Source organism: Sardina pilchardus, chromosome 14, assembly GCF_963854185.1.
Source record: "Sardina pilchardus chromosome 14, fSarPil1.1, whole genome shotgun sequence".
NCBI classification, from domain to species: domain Eukaryota; kingdom Metazoa; phylum Chordata; class Actinopteri; order Clupeiformes; family Clupeidae; genus Sardina; species Sardina pilchardus.
In genome coordinates, this window is record NC_085007.1 from 33,401,374 (window position 1) to 33,428,768 (window position 27,395).

Consider the following 27,395-nt stretch of genomic DNA (forward strand, 5'->3'; position numbering starts at 1 on the left):
AGAAGCATTTATCCTGGTCATTGTAAGTGCCATTCACACATGCTACATATTGTTTTTTTCAGCACAGTCTAGGCTATCCAGATCTGCCACAATATCATGTATAAATACTTGCATTGATTTGATTTAGATTTTGAAATAATAAAAAGTTGAAAAGCGTACTATACAAATTCTTACATTTTGATGTGTATCTCACCACAGCAAGCTCACATCTCGACCAAACTTACGTGGTTATGTAGGCCTGACTGTCCTGAACACGGCAATATAAGAACCATGGTGGAGGTATACTTTGGGGCTGAGCAATTTACAGAAATATGTGGTGTGTGCCTTCCAGAAATAAATGGCAATTTTTATTTAGTGATGAAAAAATGACTTTTTGGCACTTTTTGCACTCCATATTGTGACACTAGCTGATCTTACATTTTTGGATGCAATATGAGTCTTGAATTGGATATCACCAGGAGTGTGCTAGGATCTCAAAACCGTGTTATGAACGTGACTTGTCATAGAGAAACACATGATAACATTGGATTATGAACATAGGCTATTCCACACAAAAACACGAGGTAAGTGGAGCTAAATGAAGTTATTATTTTGCTGTCACTTCGTCTGTTTTATGGCCTAGAAGGTTGTATTTGGTATCTGTGGATAGCTCTAGCTCTCCTCTTTCATCTGACATGTGTGCCAAATCTTTTTGATCGCGATTTCACGAGGAAATCAAACGAGAGTAAAGGTAGCCAAAGATATATGACATTATTATTTGTCTGTAACTTCGTCTGATTTTATCATACGAAATGATCGATGCATTTGCTATCAATGCAAAGCTCTGCTTCTCCTCTTTCATTTGATATGCGTGTCATGTCTGTGCGATGCGTGGTCCGCGAGTAATTTAAGCGAGAGTCCTGGATGTGCCGGTGAACGCAGAGCAATATAGACTGTAAATATGATATACTTTGATTTAACTTCATCATTTCATTTTATTTTCATACTTGATCGTACAGACAAGTGTCTAGTATCGTTGGAAAGCCCCGGTTCTGCTCTTTCCTGCAATATAAGTTTCATCTCGCTGTGACTAATAATAGCGGAGCAATGTAACAAAGAAAATGTGTGCGTTTTTTGACGCACTTTGCGTCCGTCGGGCTCATAGGGTTAAGTGTCATGTCTACCGTGACCGTGATCCGAAGCATATCGTGTGTGACACTGTTGGAAAGCCCAAACCAAATATGGATATTTCCTTTGTATTAGCAACCAATCATAAATAAGGAGGCTACTACTAACAGACGTTGTGAGAAGCACATTCAACACATCAACAATGACAGGTAGGCAATTACCCTCCCTCCTCAGTCGACTTTCAGACGTGCACCGAAGAATTGGGGAGACACCCGCGGAAAGGGGAATGCAGGAGTCTGAGCAAAATACAGACAAGGGGTGTTTGTTGCAGCCTACGAAACTAGATTTGAGGCTTGTGCTTACGATTGAATATATGACTTTGTTCAGTTAACTGTAACACACGCTAACGTCAGCGTTATCTGCGTCTTACTTTCTTAAATCCTTCTTTTTTGTTTGTGCAAAGAGTTTGTACAAGAATCACTACTTCTACACTGAGGTGAAAGATAAGGTGAAAAGGAGCCTCAGACTGCACTGCACATGAGGAACCAGCTGCTGAGACATCCACATCTCGTGAACCTGACCAGGGCCTGAATTACATTACAAGACAAGAATTACAAGACTCCAATGGGGGGGATTTATACAGTTTGGGGGGGAGAAGTATACAGTTTGCAGGGAACGCTACTTGTAGGATTAAACCAGTGGCGGCTGGTGGTTTTAGAATTAACTGAGGAAGGTGTGTGCACAGGGGGGGTCTTTCAGAGAGGGAAGTTGTTAAACACACATTATGGTTATGGTTATGGACAGTGATGCCAGTAACGCGTTACTTAGTAACGCGTTACTGTATTTTGACCACTTTTTTCAGTAACAAGTAATCTAACGCGCTACTATTTCCAAACCAGTAATCAGATTAAAGTTACTCATCCAAGTCTCCGTGCGTTACTATTTTTGTCATTTTCATTTTGCTTTCTTCTTGTCGTGTAGGCTGCTCACGTTTTCAGCATGAGGACAACTCATGTTGTAATTGGTAAATTGTTTCGTAACTCTCAAAAGACCAAATGTATGTTATTCTCAAGAGCTAAAGTGGCTGATTTTAGGAAACATCATATTTTCACTGTGGATGGCTCTCATAGAGAGAGTCTCTGAGTATAAACATCTAGGACTTTGGCTTGATGAGAAGCTCTCTTTTAAGTCCCACATTAACAGCCTTGCCTCCAAGCTCCGTCAGAAGTTGGGATTTTTATACAGAAACAAGTCCAGCTTTCCCATGATCAGTAGGAAGAGAATTGTTGAGGCTGTATTTTTTATCAGTTTTAGACTATGGTGATGTCATCTATAGGCATGCAACAGCATCTATTTTAAAGCAATTAGACTCTGTCTATCATTCTGCCCTTAGATTCATCACTGGGGATAACTATAATACACACCACTGCACTCTTTACAGTAAGGTTGGCTGGCCCTCTCTTTCTTCGAGGCGCAGTTTCCATTGGCACTTGTTTGTTTTTAAAGCTATTAGTGGTAATAACTACCGCCCTATATCTCCTCCTTATTGCAATGGAACCTTGGATCTTACCTAACTAGATCTAACAACTGGCTCACTCTCAGGGTCCCTAGTGTACACTCAGAGCTTGGCAAAGCTGCTTTTCTTTTCGATGCCCCTAGCACCTGGAACGCTCTGCAACAAATTTTAAAGCTAGAGCTATTGCCTTCTGCTAATGTATTTAAGCAATTAGTGTCACATCTCTGCTCATCAATTTGTAACTGTTTTCAGTTTTTTAGTTTATTTACTTCTTTTATTTGTTTTATTCATTTCATATATATATTATATTATATATATTTGAAATGATCTACTTAAAAAAAAAATGTGTTTATATGTCCCTTCTATTGTTTTTATTTTTTATTAATGCACGACCTTTTCTTGTAAACTCGTCGTCATTGTAAATGAGGGAAACCTCAATGCCCTACGAGTATAAATAAAGGTTTGAAATGAAATGAAATGTGTAGGCTCCACGCAGCGACACAAATGTAAACAACAATGCAGGGAGGAGAAAGGCGCGTATCCTAGGCTATATGAAAATACAGTCAGCAGGCATATTTTGAATTTGAGTCATCTACACATGACAACATTAAGGTGCTGAACATCCCGAGTTCGCATATAGCGGCTCCCTGACGCACGCAACGGAGAGGGAGAGAGAGAGAAAGAGAGAGAGAGGGTGCTGCGTGTGCCCGACGTGCATCCAAAACTAGCACCCTGACTGGGCTGTTTCGCTATATCAACCGATACGTTTTCAGTGTAGGCGGGCTTTTATCTCTTTTCTCCCGAACTAAATAAATCAGTTCAATATGGTACTATAGCGTCAGTCAGTGCCCCCCAAAAAGTAACATTTAAGACCGCATCTAACACCAGACTACAAGACCCTTGTCTCATAAGAGCAAAAAATAATGATAATATTGCGCACTGCACTGTTTGTAACAGTGATTTTAGCATCGCCCATGGTGGATTAAATGATTGCAAAAGACTTGTCGAGGTGAGTTTAACAAGTGTCATTTAATTGGCATATTCTAAAAGGCTACAGTAGAATCTTCATATTTTATTAGCCTACCACAGTTTCTATCTATAGCCTTCCTTATTTAATATACTGACTAGACATTATTGAACAAACATATTCATCTGTAGGCTATTTCAGTATCTCAGTAGGTAAGTATCTTTTAGATACCTCCCTGAAATTACTTTTTGCAGGTTGTGATGTCTATATTGTTGATGTTACTTTTTAAACTACTTTTTAGTTTTAAAAGTAACTAAGTAATCTAACTTAGTTACTTTTCAAATCAAGTAATCAGTAAAGTAAAGGAGTTTTTAAAGAAGTAGTCAGTAATCAGTAATCGGATTACTTGTTCAAAGTAACTGTGGCAACACTGGTTATGGATATGATTTAATGCCAAAGTGAGTAAACTGGAATTAATAAATACAATTATTTGTACCCCAGCTTGTTAGTATACTTTTAGTATCCTGTGCTGTTTTATACCTATCTACTGCAAGACATAATGCATGCACTGAAAATGACTTTTATTTTGATATGGGTCCTAGAGTTTCTGAGTAGATAGTTTTTAGCCGTTTGTTAGCAGCTGGGTAGAAGTGTCAAACTTCTAAAGCAAAGGATTAAGGCTCTACTTTGATGCCCCCAAACCAGTTGTACAATCATGATCTAACCCAAAACAATAACAGACAGAGACATGACATGTAGGCTAATCTAGAAAATAAAAGACAACAGCCTCTAATACAGTATGGAGACTCACGTTTTCATGAAAGCTTGATAGTGTGTATAACAGCAACATGACGTTCAGCTACAATTCAAACCTTGCTAGTTAATCTTGTTAAAATTACTTAAATTCGTTTTCAACTAAATTAGACCTAAATAGTTACAGAAATGTCTTCGTTCAGACGTTCGTTCATTTGCTAGGTACGAGGCAACATATAATTTCATTGCTCTCTCCTTTGCTGAGTTAACTGACTTACCCTAGCTAGCTGCCTGCTACCATTGGAGTTTCGTACACGTCTTTTTGCTATTCTGACCCTGTTTGTAAGTCCAGTGAGTGACACGAAGTTGGATGCTCAATAAAACGTTTGATTTATCAACAACTAAGCAACTGAAATTATTAAGTTAATTCAGTTCATAAAGAAGCAGAAATTCCTAATACCTTGAAATTGAAAAGGATGCCAAATACACCGAATTATATACTTGAAATTATGTTTTAACCATTAATCTAAAATAGGCCTTTCATTAGTTGGTGGCTTTTTTGCTATCCTTTTCAATATCAAGGTATTAGGAATTTCTGCTTCTTTTGAATACGAGAAGTAAAATAAAGCCTTTCCATTCCATTCAAATAGCTACCAGAGTTAATGCCTTGTAAAAGTAGCAAAATACTACTGTTTCGCCAGAGGGGGGTGCCAAACTTCACTTTTTTTTATTGTAAATGTTTATTCTGGTGTTACCAAAACACCTGTAACTACATGCATTTATTCTGTGAACGGGGCTTAGATGCAATATTAGAACTTTACACACTACATCTCATATATATCTGTCCATATACTTTTCTATTTCCACATAGATTTTCATGATCCTACTACCTACCCCACATAGCTTTTCAGCTGCATGAAAATGACACAAAAATACAAACATGCCTCGTTTTATTAGCCTAGAAATCTAGACGCCCCTAGCGTCAGCAAATGTAATTTGGCTGGCGGGGCAGATCCATTGAGCCAGGGAGCTGAGAAACCCCAGCACCAGCGCTCCAATCACAGGGCTTAACATAATGGTGACTGACATGCGACCAGAAGTTGCGACGGTAACGCATCCTGTTATTTGAAAACAAGAAGATGATTCGTTTAGCGTTATCCTATTGCGTGGAGAGGGAAGGTTACGCATCCTGCTACTTGAAAACAAGAAGATAATTCGTTTAGCGTTATCCTATTGCGGGGAGGGAATTTGAAAGACAACTGTTTATCCCACCCCTCCGATTGAACCCTGTCTACGGTGAGTGTCCAGACCCTACATCTTGATGTGGGTCTGGCTCGTCAGGCTATTGTTTTATCCTTATTATTGTCAAATTCATTTGATATGGAGACTTCACATTTTGGGGCAACATTAACTCATTCACTGCCTTTGACGTCTTTAAACGTCAATTTAGACACATACGTTGACTGCCATTGACGTCTATAGACGTCAATTGCCGTTTTCAATGGGGAGGGCTCCTGGGTGGGCTTGGGAACGATCTGGCAGAGTTTCAGGCTTGTAAACAGACTGCACTAGCGATCCGAACCTCTAGATGGCAACAGTGCCATTTGGATCATTAGTATCTGCCTAGAGTGCACAAGTCATGCAGAGACAACTAGCAAAAACACTGAAGATCGACCACAGTGGATCTAGTTTGCACGCGATGCAGGGAATAAATATGCTTACTTCTTACATCAAGGATGGAAAACACGTGAACGGTATGATCCATTTACATTGGATATTGCGATATAGACTAACAACAACCTTGCTAGTGCTAGCTTGCTAAGTCTAGCATCCTGTTCAGAGTCTTTAGCGACCATCAGAGTCCCTAGCAACCTTGACGAGACTGACGAGATAACAGTGCAATCGTGGTTGACATACTACTGAAACGCTAACGTTGAAAAGTTGATTTTCACAAAAAGATCGTTTTCTCCATGTTTTGGTCAAAAACAGGTGTTTTTAGCAAAACTAACCCATGTTCTACTGACGATTACTAAAGAACGGAAAACGATAGAAACAAGCCGTTTTTTCCTGGTGAAAGAAGAGAGTCTACCCTTTCATTTGGTACCTTCGGTGTTTACATAGTCATAAAGCTCACCGTTCGGTGGATCTTGGAAAAACAGTCAAAATGCTGTAAAACGTCTGGCAGTATGGAGCGCTCTGCACTGAAAATCGCTGGCAGCCAATGAGTTAACAAGGGATTATATTTCTATAGAAAAGACTCATTGATGGCAGGTGTGTCCCAATAAAAAAGTTTTGAGACCCTCAATATCACTTTTTTTGCATGTTTTTTCAGAAACTAGGGACTACTGTACAACCAATGAGACTGTGGTACAAACATTTAATCATTGAATCTTACTGAGAACATGCTTGTCTTCCATTCTATAAAGTTTAGTCAGGCTAGGAATGATACTTTTTAAGATATGAGTACCTTAACATGGCCTCCAAGATAAGGTCATTTAGAGAGTGTAAAAAGGCAAGGGCAAAAAGACAATGAAAACAATAGAATTGAACAAAAATATTTTACAGATCTTAGTTATGGAACCTAAACATTGTGTAGACAAACTTTGAAGAAAATCCCGAGTCGGTGCTGCAACCATTTTCCTGGATTTTGTCTGATTTGACACGGAATGACCCCGATGGATTCTCTTTTCTCTTCATTGCTTTTTCGGAGAGTGTTTCTACTTATCTCAATACGAAATAATGTAATCAAGTCGCGATAAGCTGACTGACGAGTACAAACGAACAGGAAGGACAGGGGAACATATTGCAAAAGTAATTCCATAGGAAATATATAGTTATACTGTCTACATGAGCATGATGAGTAACAAAGCTCAAAATGTTTGCAATATGTCCCCCTGTCTTTCCTGTTCGTTTGTGCTCGTCAGTCGACTTATCGCGACTTCACCACAAGATGGCGCCCAGCGGAGAGATTCTATGAAGGTACTGCTTGAATAAACAGTCTTTTTAAATAAACTTCCTGTGCACTTCCAAAGTTCTAAGTATCTCGTTTTAAATGTCAGGACCCTCAGAAGTCTACCAATGCAGTGTGGAGTTACTTTGAACCTTTTTAATGGTTTAAAAATAGCGATTTAGCTGCATAGGCTACGTGTTGCCCAATCTAATAGATTCAAGCCTACTGCAAGCTAGGCTGAAAACGGAGGAGTTCGGAATGCTGGGGGTGAGCGAAAGTGCGTCTTACAACACGTGTGAGTACACCTTAACATGTTTCGGTACAGTTAAGCTCAATTTCACACCGGAATTCTCCTTTAAGTTAGACCAGAGGTGGCTACACATTTTGGCTGATTGGGACTTGAAAATTGGCCACACTTAATGCAGTGTGCATATAAAACGTATTGTGTCATTTAGATAATAATGACAAAGTAATTTTGTTGTATGAAATACATTTCTTAAGAAATATGGTTATGATGTTGTTTAATGAATGTATAATGGTGCACTGTTACTTTAAGACTATTTTGCCAACTGCACTGAGTGGTTTGCTATGCTGTGTTTATAAATGCTCAGTAGTGAAACGTTTAAACGTTTCTCATAAAAAGGAGAAATCAGTTATCAACAATGACAAGCCATCCTGCATCCAGCTCTCTCTCTTTCGTGCGCACAGAAACACGTTCCCAATTACATGGAGTAGCATAACGTAAATTAGATCAGCTGCAATGGAGATCACAAAGAGTATCATCTGTAACATGCTGTTTTGACATTGACATTGTAAACGTTATGTTATCCAGGAAGAGTAGTTTGCAGTAAAGTTAACCACAGGTCGTCTTTTGCGGGGGAAAAATAGCGAGCACTGCCAATCATAACCGAAGTGCGTGGCGGCGGGCAGAATCCTTGGTAAACTAATTAAAGTGCGTGACGGGGCACAGTTTGGCCTGTCTATGGTTAGACCTGAGTGACGGCTTTTCGCGCTGTTTTAATGTTTGATACATTTTAGAACTTTGTATTGCTTGCTTTGCGGAGCTTTTCGTGCGGTTTTAATATTTGATACATTTTAGAACGTTTAACCTTCTAAAAAGTATTTTTAAAGCGTCTCTGGTTTAACTCACGTTGCGTCTGTGCGCAATGCTTAATTTTGGGCTGCAAGAAGCACTCGCACATGTGCGTCTGTTATGTTTTCCTCCTTCGCATACCGAAATATTTCCTCGCAAATGCGAGTGAAATGGGCGCACTGTAGAGCCCTGGCCTCAAAGTGCCTGAAAAGGCCCCGAACCTCCAAGTGTTAAAATCGATTTATCAATCGATGCATAGTACATTTAAACCGATCCAGGGGTTTGCCTACCGATGCAGTCGCATTTTGAACGTTCCGAATGATTACCGATACGTATCGGTTAATCTTCACACCCCTAAAAGTTAACCATCATGTCAGTAGCCTACAAACATTTTTGTACATTGCTTAGCCATAGAGTATCCCATATTTTTGACTAGGCTATTTCTGAATTGTAAAATATGCGTTGTGGTTGTGAACTTATTGAAGTATCATCAAAACTATTCCAACTCTGTGCATGGCTAAAATTAGTTTAGGCTATAGCAGAAATATTTCCATCCATAGATTAAAAAAAAAAAAAGTGAAACCTCTGAATTTATTTTCAAATAGCAGATTGATGCAATTAAACATTTTCTTCCGGGGGGGCATGCAGGTGATTGACAGACCCTAGAATCACTGCTGAAAAAACTCTAGGGGAAATACTGCCTCACATGATGGAAAGAGTATACTCTTATGTACTATACTTATATGTACCCTTGAAAATACTTACTTACTTACTTACTACCAGACCATAACCTGTAAAGAAAAAAATATTTAGTTGATAGAATCAGTACCTCATGCAAGTGTCTTTTGGCTCTGTGAAGAGCTTCCTCGTAGCCAGTTTGACGAAGCTCACTCAAACTCTCATAGTACTCCTCGGAGTCACCATCCGCAAACAGCACCTGCGAGAGGATCTTCCACCCACAGGTGTCTAGGGCATGACCCAAGTAGACCTGCAGCTGGTAGCATAGAGTCTCAGTCTCTCGCTGGGTGAGCTCTGGGACCCCAAACAGCACAGTCCACATTCCTGCATGTTCCTCTGGGAAAGGAGGCAAACATGGTTCCAGGTCAGAGTTGACCGAACAGAGTTGCAGGTGAACGGTTCGCATGTCTTGAAATGAGAACAAGCTGGCCCAGCTGAAATCCTGCCTTACAAAAGTGTCTGAATCGTCCAAGCCCCCTGGGTTGTCAGATGGAGATCGGGTCTCACCAATTGGGGTGGATGGGTCAATGACTTTAATATTGGAAACTTTAGAGTCGTCTACGGGTAACGTTAGTTTTCCATTAGTATGACTTCTTACTGGCTTCGTCTCCACGGGTTTCTCCCTAATATGGCTCTTTTTAACATGTAGTCCCATCATCGGGATCTCCCCTGACGTTGTGGGGACGCATATTTCCGTTCGCTCTGTTGAGGGACTCTGAACAATATTCTCCTTGATGAGACTTTCGCGTGAATACTTCTGTTTATCTGCTGCTGGTTTCTTTTCTTCACCCTTCGCGGAAACGAATTCACTCTCGGCAGCTTCAACGAGAGAATCTCTTACTGCAGTCCTCTTTTGAATAGTTCTATTATGGCAAGTAATGGCAAACTTTCCTTCAATATCATTCCAGGCGACAATAAAGACGAATTTGTGTTTTTCCTTCTCATCAAAGACATTTGGGCGCACAGAGACCCAACCGGACTCTATAGAATCTTCCATGGCGAATGACATTTGATCTAACAGATTACCGTTAGCGCAGAAAACTGCTGGCATTTATCAACGTTATCTGGCTATTCCAGTCTCATCCAGTGGTTAAAACTATCGAATTACTTCAGTTAGCACGCTAGCTATCTCATTTAGTTAACTAGGTTTGCACACACCAATGCTTAAGTTATAATTCAAGATTGATATACCCCGATGGAGAGACGAACGGTTAGTTTGTCGGTATAACGTCGTCTTATAATTCAGAGGGTCGTCATAATTAACAATTTAAGAGGACATCGATATGCTAGACGAATTGCAAGCTAAAATATGTTAGCTTCCTATCTGCTAGCTACAGTAAATGTTAACGTTAAATCCTTCACACAAAACATGCACCTGATTTTTAACTTCGTTGTTTTTTCTTTATCGACACTGAAACTTTCCCTTGCCCGACAACAAACGCCCTTACTTTCAGCCATTGTTGAATCTCACCCGTTAGTTTAAATTAATGTTCGAGGGCTGCGTTAGCTCTTTTGTACTCTACGAACAACGCTGAGTCGCAGCTCCCATTGTCACGTGTGAGGGTCTGTTTACAAGGACACGAGTGTTTGCTGCCTATGCTGTAAATCCATGAAACTGGTAACTAGTGGTGGAAAGGGATGGCTGCTTTTCCGTCAACGAATCATTTAGTAAGACCGCATGTAACCGAAACTAATAACGCTATCATGGTATCTTTAATCGACATAATTTAACGTTGAACGACGAAATCTCATATTATTTCTCTTTGGTTTCCGATGGATAATCCATACTTCTCGGTGGTCAGGGAGGGATGGCGAGTCAGTCGCTGCTGATGACGCTGATGAAGGCAAGCGGCGTAAACATCTACACGTGGGACACGCTGCATACGTAGTGACGTCTTTGACCACTAGCAACCTAGGGTGCCTCTCATGTAATGTTGTCCTCCCTCGCTCCTCGGGCCTCAATCCTCACTGATCTACATAAAGAAAGATAGACGAAGGGATAGACTATCGTTGTTGCCGCCCCATCATTCTTTATGTAGATCAGTGAGGATCGAGGCCCGAGGAGCGAGGGAGGACCATAGACTGAGGACGTATAAGCTTTACATGAGAGGCACCGCTAGCATATCTCGTTACCTTGATAACAACCTATGATAACAACAGAGAGGGTTAAAGCATAGGGTTAAAGCGGCAATAATGAAGGATCTTTGATAACAAGCAAGCTCTTCTAGAATCTTTGATAACAAGAGATCTAGACAGACAGTAAAAAGCAAGTTACAGAAATTGATAAAGTAGCATAACCAATTTGTCTGGAAAATGCAGCAATTATTTTGAAGCTGATTGTAGGCCTACCTATTGTTCAGATTTTGTTTTCTAGAAATATAGGCTATGCAAATTACAGCATATTTAAGTAGGCCTAGGCTAAAACTGGTCTCATTTGCTTATCTAAACATCACATTTCAGAAAACTTGCAATACAAAAAAATATTTGCCTTAATGTTAGTAAACAACTGTAAAAGTTTCAATTTGATATATCTAGGCCTATAGTTTAACATTTTACCTATTTCACCTAGTAAATCCCAATAATGCATAGGAAATTGCTACCTTTGACCTTGAAAAAAAGTATGTTCCACAAAATATAAATCGGTAGACCCCCTTGTCCACTCGTCTGGCAAGGCACTTCCTCATCGCCATTTTCCAGAAATACATCATGTCCGGTGCCGTTTTCCTCATGCTGATGATTGGTGGCTGTTCCACTCTCAGCTCATGTACGAGCTTGTGGGCACGAGCTCTCCTTCTGTACCTTACGTCAATCAGTAACCTGGCACTTAATTGGCTAAAAGTAAAACGGTACCGGAAACAAGCCCCTTGAAACGCCATGCTGAAGCCTGAAAAAATCGTTACATTTTGGCAATTTTCACTAGCCTAGCATTCCCATTGAAATGAATGGGGGTGTTGTAGAAATTTTGGATTACTAACAAATCTTGTTAGAAGTGAATGTTAATTAACATTTATTACATAGAAGTGATTAACATTATATTTTCATATATTATTTGTATGCTTTTCTATACATTCAATACTGTGCATCAACTTTGCTTTGTCTGTCATTTGCTCTCTCCATGTCACAACTTTCTAATGAAGGTCTTGCTACCCCCTTTTGTCACAAGCTAAGGGTATTCTGCCTGAGGCAGTAATATAGGAAGACCCTGACAGAAGAAAATTGTGAGGGATGTACATTATATGTACTGTATTATCTTGCTTACTTGGAGTGCCCGCATGACTTGCGTATGGCACATGGATCACATGCTATGGGGCAGCCGTGGTGTACGGGTTAGCGCATCGGGCTTGTAACCGGAGGGTTGCCGGTTCGATCCCCGACCAGTCCACCACGGCTGAAGTGCCCTTGAGCAAGGCACCTAACCCCTCACTGCTCCCCGAGCGCCGCTGGTTGGGCAGGCAGCTCACTGCTCTGGGTTGTGTGATTCACCTCACTGTGTGTTCACTGTGTGCTGAGTGTTCACTAATTCGGTTAAATTGGGTTAAATGCAGAGAACTGAATTTCCCTCACGGGATCAAAAAAGTATATATTCTATTCTATTTCTATTCTATGTCCAAGAAGTGTCCATGTATTGTTGGGTTACATGCTGCCACTTAGACATGCCACCACTACGACATGCTTCCATTTAGACATGCCTCTATTTCGACATGCTGCTATTTCGACATGCTGCCAATCCGACACATTTTAGTACCCCCATTCCGACAGTTTACAAATCCTATTTTTTTTTCCAAGTCAATTTAACGGGCCCTATGAGCCCGACGGACGCAAAGTGCGTCAAAAAACACACCCATTCTTCTCTTTTACATTGCTCCGCGATTATTAGTCACAGCGAGATGAGACCTATATTACAAGACTAGACACGTGTCTGTACGATCAAGTATGAAAATAAAAAATAAAATCATGAATTTAAATCAAAGTATATCATATTTACAGTCTATATTGCTCTGCGTTCACCCACGCAGCCACTGCTCTCGCTTGAATTACTCCGGGGACCAGGCATCGCAGACATAACACGCATATCAAATGAAAGAGGAGAAACAGAGCTTTCCATTGATACCAAACATCGATCCTTTTTTGTGTTATAAAAACAGACGAAGTGACAAACAAATAAGAATCATATAGACTGCGTTTACATGCACTTTAGTATTCCGGTTATGAGGCTTATCCCGATTTTTATCATATTCAGGATATGGTGTTTACATGAACACAGAGAAACCCGGTCATTAATATCCCTGTTTACATGACGAATAACAGTATTCCGGTCAAAAATTCTAGAACAGAGCTCTTCTAGAATCTTTGATTCTGGTTACCAACGCTAAAGTTCTTTTAGCACTCCGTATCCCGGTTACTAATGTAATAGTTCTACGTGTTTTGCCTGAGAAACCGGCATAAGGTGTATCCACCTCTTTCCTTAACCCGGAAATATGTATCGTTGCGATGGTTACGATACTGTTTTCAACTTCCGTTCATTCTGTTAACATGTGCGTTCTCCGTAGCTAACTAGATTATGCCTCAACTTAGATTTCTTTCGAAATATTGACAATTCTGCCCTCAGCATGTATATACTACATCATATATAACCGATATAAAATAGAAAAGTTTACTTTTATATGCGTTATGATATGTTAGCACCGTAAACCGTCACGTTAAAACAGATACAATGCAGCTTCGCCGGAAATAGAAAACCGTCTCGGTGTCATGGCGACCCCCATTGTTGGGCTGCGGAATATCGTGGATACATGGAACAGTATCCCGGTTTCTCTGGGAGTACGCCACCTAGCATAACCGGAATACTCGTAACCTGGATAAGGGCTTATCCGGGGTTCCGAAATCGGGGTATGATGTTTACATGTGCAAATCCAAAACCGGAATAGCCTACTCCAAAACCCTGATCGTAACCGGGATACTAAAGTGCATGTAAACGCAGTCATAGCTTCGGCTACCGCTACTTTCGTTTGATTTACTCGTGAAACCGTGGTCAAAAAGATATGGCTTGCATGTCAGATAAAAGAGGAGAGCTAGAGTTATCCACAGATACCAAATACAACTTTCTAAGCCATAAAAACAGACGAAGTGACGGCAAAGTAATAACTTAATTTAGCTCCACTTAAAGCCTACCTTACATTGCCAGACTTTGCAAAGATTTGGAAAAGATTTTTGAAAAACTACAGTCTCAGACCCTCTCACATCTAGCGACAATTCATTGAGTTTTTAGTCACAGGCCAGTCTCAGATTAGGATTTTGCAAAGACTGTGGGTCACTATTTACAAGACTGCTGCTAGATTCCTTCAAATTATTCCCATCGTGCAATAGGCTACACGTCATCATTCACAGGAAATCACATGATAGCCTACTCATATCAAAGTATTTTTTTCGCGTTTCTGCAGCATTGTTTGATGTGTGACATCACTAACAGATATAGAGTTGTCCTGTCACGTAGAACAGCCGACTAATAAATTATAAGAAATGAAATAACAAATAATCATAAAGGCTACAGCTGTCGCCTATTTTGCCCCTTCCTGTTTCATATTCGCGCAAGGTTACTATTGGTTTTTAATGTTCACGTCACTATTTGCATGAGCCACGACTGAAAAGACTTCCGATAATATCAAACATGTTTGATATTGTCGTAACGGCAAAACTAGAAAAAGACTGACTCCGACGGACTTAAAACAGCTAAGATTGGCACCTTACACTAAACGATTTAGATGACGGGAGCGCGCTGCGATTTCAGTACAACTCCCAAGATTTCCGCCCGATTGTGGAAATTTAGTCGCCGACTGTTAAAACAGACCAAAATCGTGCAATGTAAGCCAGCCTTAAGCCTACCTTACATTGACAGACTTTGCAAAGATTTGGAAAAGATTTTTGAAAGACTACTGTCTCAGACCCTCTCACATCTAAAGACAATTCATTGAGTTTCTAGTCACAGTCTAGTCACAGGCCAGTCTCAGATTAGGATTTTGCAAAGACTGTGGGTCACTATTTACAAGACTGCTGCTAGATTCCTTCAAATTATTTCCATCGTGCAATAGGCTACACGTCATCATTAACAGGAACTCACATGATAGCCTACTCATATCAAAGTAATTTTTTCGCGTTTCTGCAGCATTGTTTGATGTGTGACATCACTAACAGATATAGAGTTGTTCTGTCACGTAGAACAGCCGTCTAATAAATTATAAGAAATGAAATAACAAATAATCATATAGGCTACAGCTGTCGCCTATTTTGCCCCTTCCTGTTTCATGTTCGACCGTGGTTACTATTGGTTTTTAATGTTCACGTCACTATTTGCATGAGCCACGACTGAAAAGACTTCCGATAATATCAAACATGTTTGATATTGTCGTAACGGCAAAACTAGAAAAAGACTGCCTCCGACGGACCTAAAACCGCTAAGATTGGCACCTTACACTAAACGATTTAGATGACGGGAGCGCGCTGCGATTCTAGTAGACAACTCCCAAGATTGCCGCCCGATTTTGGAAATGTAGTCGCCGACTGTTAAAACAGGTCAAAATCGTGCAATGTAAGCCAGCCTTTAGTCCGCGAATAATGAGACAGAGAAAAAAACTTGCCACTGCTTTCACTTTCACTTCCCCGAGTCGCGCACGCAACAGACACATAACCATATCAAGAAGTCTTCACAATTACATTTTAAATGTGAATCTTTATTATTTTACACAATTGGATATAGTTATGACATTAATATCCTATTAATTACCTCATGTCGGAATGGCACGTTGTTTGAAAAAAAAGTTATAGCCTACCGCCACTGCAACCATGAAAAAAAAAAAAAAATGTCGGAGTGGTGGGACTTTTTCCCTTAAAGAGACATGCCTCCACTACGACAATTGGACGTCAATGTCGGAATGCGGTATGTCGGAATGAACGGCAGTAGCCGTATTGTTGTATTGTTGCATGTATGAGGAGTTTTGGAAAAGACCATTGTAGGCTACCCATGTGATTTGAATTACCACAATGTAACTAACATGTATAAGATGGGCTTTGCCCTAGAGATCTTCAGTGTTATCAGAGCTATGATGTGGCTAGTGACCTGTTCCCGGTATCGTGAATAAACCTGCAGTGTTTTCTCACACCTGAGTGTGCCTGGAGATTTTTGACCACATTTTGGTGACAGCGGTGGGATACCTAACTTCAAGACGCAGTGGTGAAACCTGGACGGCGTAGGACCCAGACACACTTTTTGATCTTGGGACAAGACCGTGGAAAAAAGGCAACAACGCCCGCGGGACCCATCCTTGCCAGAGGGGATCATCCTGTGCCTTGGATACGGTATCTACTGTACTGTTCTGTGGTCTCAGGCACCGAGGGTGGTGAGTGAAGCGATTTTTTCTCTACCTCTCAGTAGTTAAAAAATAGGCTTATGTGTGTGAACCGGGGTGCCACCGAAGCAACTTGCTCTGCTTGTAGGAAGGCAGAAGGTTGGCTTGTGAGCACAGCCGAAGAGCAATAGATAAAGGATCTGCTAAGAGAAGCAATCAGAAGGATTGGCTTAAAGGTAGGGTATGGAATGAGCTTTGTTGGCCATTTTTGCAAAATCACTTGAAATCCTATTCCTAACCCACTTATAGCCACTAAGTTGGAAGCACTGAAATGTAAATTAAACACGTCAATCATCTGCGGAACGGGCAGGGCTCGAAAAACTCCAGCCAATAGAATTCCTCACCCCATACCATCATTTCACAGCTCGTTCGTCAATCTAACGTCTTCCTCTTCCTCCTCCCCACCGCGCGCGACCCTTTCGAAAGCTGGTGACCGCGAGTCAGTGCTGAAACGAAACCAACTGCCTGCTGCTGCACGTCAATGTTCCCCTCTTGTTGTATGTGTCACTTCATTTCTATACAAACTAACTAAGGCAGCGGATATCTACGGAAACTCAATCACCCACGCAATAAATAAGCTATGTAGCAAAAATTACATTTTACCGTGACACGAAGAGTGCTGTAAACATGAAATCGAAACTTAACAGCTTGGAGCTACGGTGGAATAGGCGAACCAACGGGCCAGCACTAAACTTGGATATTTCAGGAGATAATCGCCCTGGTAAGAACAAACCAGATTCTGTTCAAATATATACACCTATGGCTACTGAACCATATGTACTACAACCCTTTGGAGGTGAATAAAGAATGTAATTGGGGAAGTTGATGTGAGTGATTGTATGGAGACTAGAGCTCATAGTGCTGTAGACGCCAGGCTGGCATTTCATTTAGCCTGGCTCGCTCTCGCGCTGCGCATTTGAATTGTCGCTCGTGCATGGAGGGCGGGACTTGAGGTTGTATATGTTCAAACTCTGCCGTCCGTTTTGCTAATTCCGTACCCAACCTTTAAGCGCTTGATATGATGGGATTGATTGAAAATTGCTGCTGTACACTGATATTTTTGCTCTGTTTTAGGCGTGAGATAATTGGCTTATAAAAATATAAAGGGACACTGCTAAGGGGACCAGTAATAGTAAAATTGTTAAATAATCCAGGATGTTCAAAAGAAATATGGACCTGAATGTGTAGAAGAAAAATTATTGAATAAGTGGATAGATGGACTGAAGGGAAATTTCCTTTAAATGGTATGTTGAGTTGGAAAGGTTAACGTAATGAAGGGCTATTATGGATAGAAAGTAGTGATGTGGGGGCGCTGTGGCGCAGCAGGCTACAGCGTCCGTACCATATACGGGTCCGAGTGCCCATGGGGACCCAGGTTCGAATCCAGCCTGCGGTCATATCCCATTCCCACCCCATCTCTCTCTCCCAATTGTTTCCTGTCCATCTCTTCACTGTCCTATACACTGTTAAAAAAATTCCTGTAAAATTACAGTACAGTACAGGCAGCACGGTTGCCAGAACTTTACTGTATATTAAATGAGCAATACAGTACTGTAATGTAGTTTACAGTAGTGTACAGTAATTATAAGACAATACAGTACTTTGCTGTTATTATTTTATTTTCAAATTTGACCTATTCCTCAGTTGCATTTAATATTTATTTCATTAATTAATTTATTATATTATTATTTTTTTATTTAGACTTAAGCATGTAAGTGATTACAACATGCATGAATCAAGAAACACATCACAATCTTACATAAAATATATTTATTAATTCTTCAGCAACTCATATTATTGCAACTCATATTATTGCATTTAACATGTAATTAAAAAAACATCACTGCTGTCACAAGAGGTAGAGAACACCATCCCTCTATGGCTCTGGCTGCCACACACACACACACAAACACACACACACACACACTTCTCACAAAGTTGGGAGCTTGGAATTGTCCAAAATCTCTTGGTTAATGCTAAAGCATTCAAAGTTCCTTTCACTGGAACTAAGGGACCAAGCCCAGCTCGGGGATGGCCCCTTCCTGTTCCAACATGACAGTGCACCAGTGCACAAAGCAAGGTCCATAAAGGCATGGATAACAGAGTTTGGTCTGGATGAACTTGACTGGCCTGCACAGGGTCCTGACCTCAACTCAATAGAACACCTTTGGGATGAATTAGAGCGGATCCTGAGAGCCAGTCGCCTCGTCCAACATCAGTGTGTGACCTCCAAAATGCGCTTCTGAAAGAATGGTCAAAAAATCCCATGAACATACTTAAATCTTGTGATAAGTCTTCCCAAAACAGTTGAAGCTGTTATTGCTGCAAAGAGTGAACCAATGTCATCATAAACCCTATGGATTAAGGATGGGATGTGACTGAAGTTCATATGTGAGTCAAGACAGGTGTATTTCAAAGGAATTAAATGGATTTAACTGTACATACAAATCAAGAAGAAAAATATACATACCAAGCATAATGATTCTGGGTGTGTCTGGAAGACTCTCTTCCCCCTCGATGTCTGCCAGTGACCTATGTAAAACAAACAAACAAACAAAAAACACTTTCAGTGGTGTACATTACACAATATTTTTCAGTGAAAACTTTGGTAACACTCCATTTGAAAGTGTCAACATAAGTGTGATATGAGCCTGTCATCAGGACATAACAAGTATCATGAACATTTATGGCTACTGTCATTAAGTGCCATTCAATTTTTGTAATGTATGCACCTCAAACAGTGTCAACTTTACATTACAAAAAAAACACCCATTGACAACAGTCATTCATTTTGATGATAAATATCATGTCATGTCTATGACGGGCTCATGTCAATCTTATGTAGACACCTTCAAATAAAACATTACCAAGCATGTTACTCAGCAGAGCAGTACAATTCATCAGTAATATGAGTTTGTAATGAAATAGCCTACTATTACTTAACCAAAATGAATAGATGTGTGATAAGCAGAATGCTTGATAAGATGATAGATGTGTTTGTAACAACAATACTTACATCAGCCAGAATGAACAGAGAATCCGTCGAAGGATGTTAACAGTAGTTTAGGATGGACATACTTGTATGCCTGTGCTCCTCGGATCAGTTGTCCGCTCCGCTCACTGTAAAAAAAAAAAAAAGACAAAACCATACTATTAGCAACTCTTGAAGACTTTCCTTAATTATTTCCAGCTAGCAAATAAATGTTGGGCTACTTCAAACAAAATCACATGTATCGCTATGATATAAAAACGGCGAATTATGCCTGACAACTAAGCTACAGGGTCAAACATGAACAGATTTGACGTGCTAAAATAATGTTAGCCTGAATCGTCATTCCCTATGGGGGACGAGAGTATCGTCGTTTTCAATCGTTATTCTAGACCACGTAATTACTGTATTCTAAGTGTAAATAACACCAGATACCGATATTTTTATACCTCTAAAATTTTATTCATACACACACACACACACACACACTGGTAATCTGTCTAGCCAAGCAGACTTTTGGGGAGGCTAGCTGCTAGTCTAACCGAGTAGATGAATCGTCGTTCCCTATGACGAGCGTATCGTTCATTCACACAGATGTCGACATTTTCTATTTCCAAATGAATACACGTTAAAATGAATGCTTAAAGAATACAAGATACGTTCAAGTTAAACGAACACCCTGTAGTTATTTAATATGTAGTAAGCTCCCGCCTATATAGCTGTGGTTACATGCTAGCACTAGCTATCTAGAACACATAAGCACCCATTAAACTTATCTTCTACTTAAGAAAAGATTTGCATGAACTAGAACGTAAACTTGCACAATACGTGGTAAAGCTTGATGTATGTGAAAACCAAACTCACCAAACTGCAATAACTCGGAGTAAATTCATAACTTCGCCAGTCCAGTCTTCAACACAACAGAGACGTAACGTCGGTTGGCAAAACTTTAGCGAGCGAGGTGGCAGTAGTGGCTGTTAAATACAGCAAGGTGGCAACAAAGTTACAATAAAGTTACAGCAAAGAAATGTTGATCAGGCTCGGTTACAGTAAGCACAAATATTACCCAAAATGCAATATTAACTACAGCACTGTACTGTAATGATATGAAGTGGTATCATACTGTTGAATTTTATTGTACTGTACTGTAAAACCTACAGCCATTTTTAACAGTGTACTAATAAAGGCCAAAAATATATACTTTAAAAAGAAAGTAGAAAACACATTTTTAGATAATCAAATAAATCATGAAACCTCAATAAATCTTTTTTTTTTTTTTTACTTTTGTATTTTATTTTCAGAAATGGAATTTTGCACATAACATGTATTTTAAATAACTTTATTGAGAATATCTAAGTCCAAGTCACATGTATTCTGTGAACATAATAGGCCTACAACAGTTCAAAATGTTAAAGTAGGCCTAGTAGTAGACCTTAAATGGTCAAAGCTAAGCCAGAACAAACTGGAACGTTTACATTTTAAGCAGGCTCGCCTGCATGTGTGCGTACCATCAGGCCACTGTCAAAAGAGAATTTCCCTTGTGGGTATTCACACCAAATTGGCCTACGATAACTCCCCAGACAGCAAAACCACTCTGGCGTGAACCTGGCCCACAATTATCATGCGATCCGCCCCGGATCCATCTCACGGACACGGCCCAGCGTCCAAACGCACAACGGGCCGATAGTGGTCAGGATTCGTTTCATGGCTCTGCTCCGGAGATGGGTCAGCGCTGGCCCATTCCCGTACCAAAACAGTTCATCATCATCATCAACCGTTTTTTATTCAGGGAAAATTGACTGAGCATCAAGCTCTTTTACAGCAATGCCCTGAGTCACAAAACATATAACAACAATAATCAAAATAATAAAACAAGAATAAGAAAAATAATACATAAACAATTTATAAAGCAATAATAATAAAAACAGAGAGAAGAGAAGAGGGAAAAGTATGTATAAATAATAATAATAATAATAATAATAAAATAAAAGGTCTAAATATCTAAATGTTAACCTACACTGGGCTGGATCTGGCCCAAACCTACCGTTCCATCCGCATCTGATCCGTTTAACGGACACGGCCCAGCGTCCAAACGCACATCGGCCACGAAGTGGTCCGGCTCCGTTTCACGGCTCTGAACTGGAACAGGAACAGCGCTGGCCCAGTCCCGTATAGATGCGGCATTGAACTGCGTACCGGATCGATGCCAGCTATGCCTTATTTTCGGCATTTATACAGTAGTTAGGCTACATGATGTTTAGTCTATGCTGTGTTTGGGCTACCTTATATTTAACTAGAAAATGTAATTCCATGGAAGGAATTACCATTGCATGTAAATGCAAAAAGGTTGCTGACTGTGTAAAACATTGTATTAGGCCTATAGTTAAAAAGACAAAGGCTACACAGAAGAATAGATAAATAACAATAACCCAATTACAATTCCACTAAAATTACTAGGAAAGTCACATTTAAAAAGTGATTTATGAAAATGCATCAAAATCGTGGATAGCCTATAGGCTATTATGGAAAATAACTCTTAATTTAAAAGACTGAAATGAAGTTGCTTCAAACGAGTTTCAAGAGCTGACACTTTAGTAGCCTACAGTGAAAAGACTGGTAGGATAGCTTACAGCCTTCATATCTACACTAATGCAGGTTAAAAGTAGGCGATAGGCTATAGACTTAGACACCATTGGAATACAGAATACAATCTCAAACAACGCCAATCAACGATGATGCAGCAACAGGTAGGATATCTTGCAAATGTAACGTTAGCTTATGTAACCTGCGTTGTGTGGAACCACCGCGGTCCAGCCCTGCACACGCCCGGACTCGAACCCGCGAGACAGCAGCACCTTGGATTGGGAGTCGAGCGCGCTAACAATCCAGCTAAAAGCCCAGGCTACTAGCTTTCATGCCAGCAGCGCTCTTGAAGCGTCGGGGAGTGAGGTTTACTAACGTTCTACAGCATAGCTAACCAGCTAGCACCCGTTACACTCACCCCCCTAAACCTCACTCCCGATCCGGGTCACGGCACCAATGTAACCTGCGTTGTGTGGAACCACCGCGGTCCAGCCCTGCACACGCCCGAACTCGAACCCGCGAGACAGCAGCACCTTGGATCGGGAGTCGAGCGTGCTACAATCCAGCTAAAAGCACAGGCTACTAGCTTTCATGCCAGCAGCGCTCTTGAAGCGTCGGGGAGTGAGGTTTACTGAGGTTAACGTTCTACAGCATAGCTAACCAGCTAGCACCCGTTACACTTACAGTATGTAGGATATTTTGTGTAGGCTATATTACAGGATGAGCTATATTCTTCGAAGTGTCTCCAGGTGTGTGATTGTCCTAATAGGAATGTACAATAAGCTGTTAACAAAGGTTTTAATTTGTGAATGATACCGACAGCTTTAAATGATTGCCTGGCTGGCAAGTCCCTGATAGCTGAAACAACTAGCTTGCTAACAAACAAACGTGAAAATGATAGCAATGCAGTTTGTGCTAGAAACGACTGTGAGAGAGGGCTTGAACCTAAATGTCTATCAGGTTGGACTTCACTTAAAACGCTGGGTGAAGATCGGTGTCGTGTAGGCTGCTCTGTCAAGATGGCTAAAAGCCCTTGTGTAAGCCCTGTTGGCCTTGCAGCCTACCCGAGGTTAAACCTAGCCTGGCTGGAGCAAGTTTGGTTGTCGTCAGCTAAATACCGAGTTACATTTACGTTGACGTTAGGTTAGATTGTCTTTAGCTGTTGATAACGTTACCGAGAGCAAACCGGTAACGATATAAACAAATCAAGTAAGGAGTAGCCTAACAGGAGACAAGACCATAACGTCTGTGACAGCAGTGGCATGGTAGAATGTTTTCATAGCTGTTACAGCTTAATGAGTAGACATAACATTCAGGTTTAGCGCAGCAAAGATCTGATTACTGACAGCTGAGCACTGACGTAACAATTAATCTTTGCCGCCAAAGGGTCTCAATGTAAACTCTATGGGAATTGTAGTAGGGTAGACTGACTGCTGGCCCTGAATCTTCCCTCTGGCCTGTCTTGGCTAACGAGGGGCGGGGCAATGACCTTAATTGGTTAACCGGCCCAAGTGCAGCCTATTTAACAGCTTGGTGGCTAGCAAACAGTGTAGGCTCTGCTGCAAGAAGGTGTGTGAGCACACCAGAGCCTTCCACCAGTGGGGTATACTATGAATCTCGCTGAACATAACCAAGCTTTCTTAGGATAACCTGGATCGCTAAAAATGAGTGGTACTACGAAACTCACTCACCGATGAATTTATCAAACTAGGCTTTCAGCTCAGATCTGTGCGCGTTCTCGTGGTTGGGGTTAGTGATGGGCGAACGAAGCCTTGTGAAGCTTCTGAAGCTTCTTCCTGATTGTATCGCAAAATGATCCGAAGCATCAAAGACAACACAGTGACATCTATGAAAATAGACTGGACACGTGCATATGGCATGACACTGAACATGAATTAGATGATGAACATGACATGACAAGACTGAATTAAAACTGTAAAGCCTATGTTTGAATGAATAGGCTATAACATAATATAATAATATAAACAATCGGAATTTGAATGTTGTATGTGTAGGCTACTTAGGTATGGATTCAATATACTGCAGCAACAGTAAAATTACGTACAGGTGTAAGTAGGCTGATTTTCATAGGCTAATGAAATAAATTGCAAGCCACACTCATACCCGCGATGTTCCAGTGAATGCTAATGGGCCTATGCCGTTTTAATTTAATCTCTTCGCAACATAGCCTTGCCTTTCCTCACGTAGGCTATCTGATGACTGAGGTATGATTCCCACTACTGTTACATGTGAAGTATCGTGCGTGCGTATAAGTCAGCTCTATCAATAAACGTGTGTAGTTGACTCCGCGGTAATTGATGCAACAAAGTTACAATAATATTGCTGATTAACCTATACACATGGCAACACGTTTTGAGCAGCATCCTAAGAATACAGCAGATGTAATAGGCTATAGACTGGGTTACAATTCAGAAAGCAATATGAAGGGGCTTGTGCAAAGTGATTGTGCTATAGGTCCATGGAATATAGGCCTACAAGAGTTTGTCCAGAGATGCTTGTGTACTGTACAAAGGAGGTTTGGAGGAGGTGCTTGTGCAGTGACTGGGATTGTGAATGACTGGGAAGGTGCTTGTGCAGAGACAGGGATTGTGAAAGACAGTTTGGAATGTTTATTGTGTGGTTGTGTTTCTTTCCAGATTTTTATTCAGAAACAAAATTTGTTCAACAGTGCTTGGTTTGAGGCGGTTTCGTCGGCTGCTGACTACTTCCCCAGCCTTGGAGAAGACCCTCTCACAAGGCACAGAAGATGCTGGAGTGCACAGATAACGCATGGCTATATGAAATACATTTGGAAATACGGGTTGGTGGTTTTTCCAGTATTTCAGTGGGTCCTCGGACCTTGGTAAATGTGCGTCCTTCAAATACCTACAAGCAGAAGGAAAATGGTTATTTAATTACAGTATATATATTAACATATATATATATATACACATTTTCCCCCAAAATGTCTGCAGGGAAAATAATCACAACAATTTACCTCTGGACCTCCGCTATGGCACCAGCTGTTGCATTACAGACACGTTGTGTGGCAACGTGGCTGTCGAGCAGGCCCCAGAGATTGTCCTCCTGCTCTGAAGACCCCCGTGAGGAGGATGGTTGTGGTGGTGGTGATTGTGGTGGAATGATGTTGGCACATTCCCTGGTGAGTCTCTCTACTGCAGCCTGAGATGCATTCGCACTGCAGAACCCCATCTCTTTGTACCTGGGGGTCCAAAATAATTTTCACACTGGGAGCAGTCATTTTACACTGCCAAATTTACCATTACAGTACTTTACCAAAGAATTTTCACACTGGGAGCAGTCATTTTAGACTATGCCAAATGTATCACGTAGAGTACTTTACCTGGGGTCCACAAGCGTTGCCACACTGAGAGCAGTAATTTTTTCAACAATGGCAAACTTGTCATTCAAAATACTTTGCACATTAGTGGCCAGTTTCAGCGCCAAGTGGTTTGCCATTGTTGTGCAAAGTCTTCCAGTATGGTGGCTTAACATCTTCACCATGGGAATGACTTTGGAGCCTGTAGCGCTTTCACTCCTTAAATTAAGAATAAGAACAATGTGAAGCGCTGTATCTGCTAGGTTCGAAGAGCTGGTATAAGGTTATATAAATAATATGAATGACTAATGAGAGTTGGGTACAATTGAACAGATGACAAGTTTATTGTCTACAAATCAGAGCACTATAAAGTGCAAACAGTAAATATAAAATTAAACCACCCAAAGAGCTCTTCCCCAAATACAAAATAAATAAAAAATATGTATGTATGTGTGTGTGTGTGTATTCAAAGTTCTTGAATGTGTGAATCAATGTCTCTTTCAATGTGCACAATCTTTCTACCAAGGTAGATCTTATCTGGAATCTGGATTGAGATTTGGTCAGTCAGTCAGTCAAGTCAATCTTTGAAGGCAAATCCTCACTCGCCGGTTGGCCACACCGGTGGGTAGGGGTCTGTCTACTGTCTTCTGATGGGATGGCTCGCCACTGAACCGCACGGTTCAGAATCGGTCCTGGTCCGGAGTCAATCAAAAAAACCAATCTACACATAGTGCAGAATGCAAGAAATTAATCTAGGATCTTTAAACTATGACTTCTCTGTCAAATCAACAATCTAATCATGACGTATAACCAAAACATAAAATAAAGCTGTTCAATCATGAAATGAATGAATACAACAAATACCATTTTGGTGTAAGCAAATGGATTGGTTATCAACATCAACAAAATGAATAAATGGTAAGACAAATGAATTGTCTTAATATCATTCATAGCAGTACCGTATCTAAATTACAATATATTATATTTGTATATTATTTATACTCTATTTATACTATTTATCTATTTATATTATTTATATTCTATATGTAAACCTTCTCTCTTGTTGTTTAAATATATTCATATTTTGTAATACAGATCATTTATCATTTTCTAAATGATAAATTACAGTATAAATATCATATAATAATAATATATAATTCATTTATCATATAAGATATATTTCTATGAACAGTTTCATTACTTCTTCACATAAAACAATAGTAAATCAAAACAAAACAACAATGTGTGTGAACCGGAGAATCAACCTCTAAAGAATGATTTCCATGAATGGCTTCCATGGTAACGCTACATTTACTTTTGGTCATGTGACCAACGTTCACACAATTTCACTAGGTCGCTAGCTCGGATTAGCCAGCTAGCCAACCCTACAGATTTCCAGTATAAGGGTAGCCCACAGCTAACAGAAGTTAGAAAACTATTTTGGAAATAATATTAAACCATAGTAGAAGACTTTACATAGGGTCTCAGGACGTCTATGTCCATATTTTGGTTGGAGTTTCCATTGGGTCCTAGTAGGAGGATTTCAGTTTTGCTGTTGTTTAGGTTCAAAAAGTTTAAGGCCATCCAGGCTTTGACATCATCAAGACAGTCTAGAAGATTTTTTAAGGAGTCTTGACTTTTTAGTGGAATGTAAATTTGGGTGTCATCTGCATAGCAGTGAAAAGAAATTCCATATTTTCTGAAGATGGTACCTAAAGGGAGCATATAGAGGGCAAAGAGGATTGGCGCAAGAATAGATCCTTGGGGGACGCCACAGGGGTGCTGAGGAGGAAACAAATTCGCCTAAGCTGACAGAGAAGCTTCTATCAGAGAGGTATGATCTGAACCACTCTAAGGCCGTACCTTTAATACCAACACATTGCTCAAGGCGAGAGAGAAGGATGGAATGATCAACTGTGTCAAATGCCGCTGTGAGGTCTAGAAGGATAAGTATAA

The 27,395-nt window shown here is 40.4% G+C and overlaps 1 protein-coding gene and 2 long non-coding RNA genes across 4 annotated transcripts in view; 1 reads left to right on the forward strand and 2 right to left on the reverse strand.

Moving 5' to 3' along the window:
* Positions 1-10,940, reverse strand: part of jmy (junction mediating and regulatory protein, p53 cofactor) — a 57,567-nt gene extending 46,627 nt beyond the window's left edge. For both annotated transcript variants that reach the window (XM_062554047.1, XM_062554046.1), the window contains exon 1: positions 9,216-10,940. In XM_062554047.1, coding sequence (XP_062410031.1) covers positions 9,216-10,175 — 960 coding nt within the window. In that variant the 5' untranslated portion in view covers positions 10,176-10,940. The remainder of the gene's footprint in view (positions 1-9,215) is intronic.
* Positions 10,941-16,305: 5,365 nt separating this feature from the next.
* On the forward strand, positions 16,306-25,248 carry LOC134101463 (uncharacterized). The gene is made up of 3 exons (XR_009941378.1): positions 16,306-16,518; positions 24,757-24,920; positions 25,075-25,248. It is a non-coding gene; the product is annotated as an uncharacterized LOC134101463 (long non-coding RNA).
* LOC134101130 (uncharacterized) lies at positions 18,377-19,970 on the reverse strand. Its single transcript, XR_009941350.1, has 3 exons — positions 19,544-19,970; positions 18,998-19,059; positions 18,377-18,769 (listed from the first exon to the last, which is right to left on the reverse strand). It is a non-coding gene; the product is annotated as an uncharacterized LOC134101130 (long non-coding RNA).
* Positions 25,249-27,395: the final 2,147 nt, after the last annotated feature.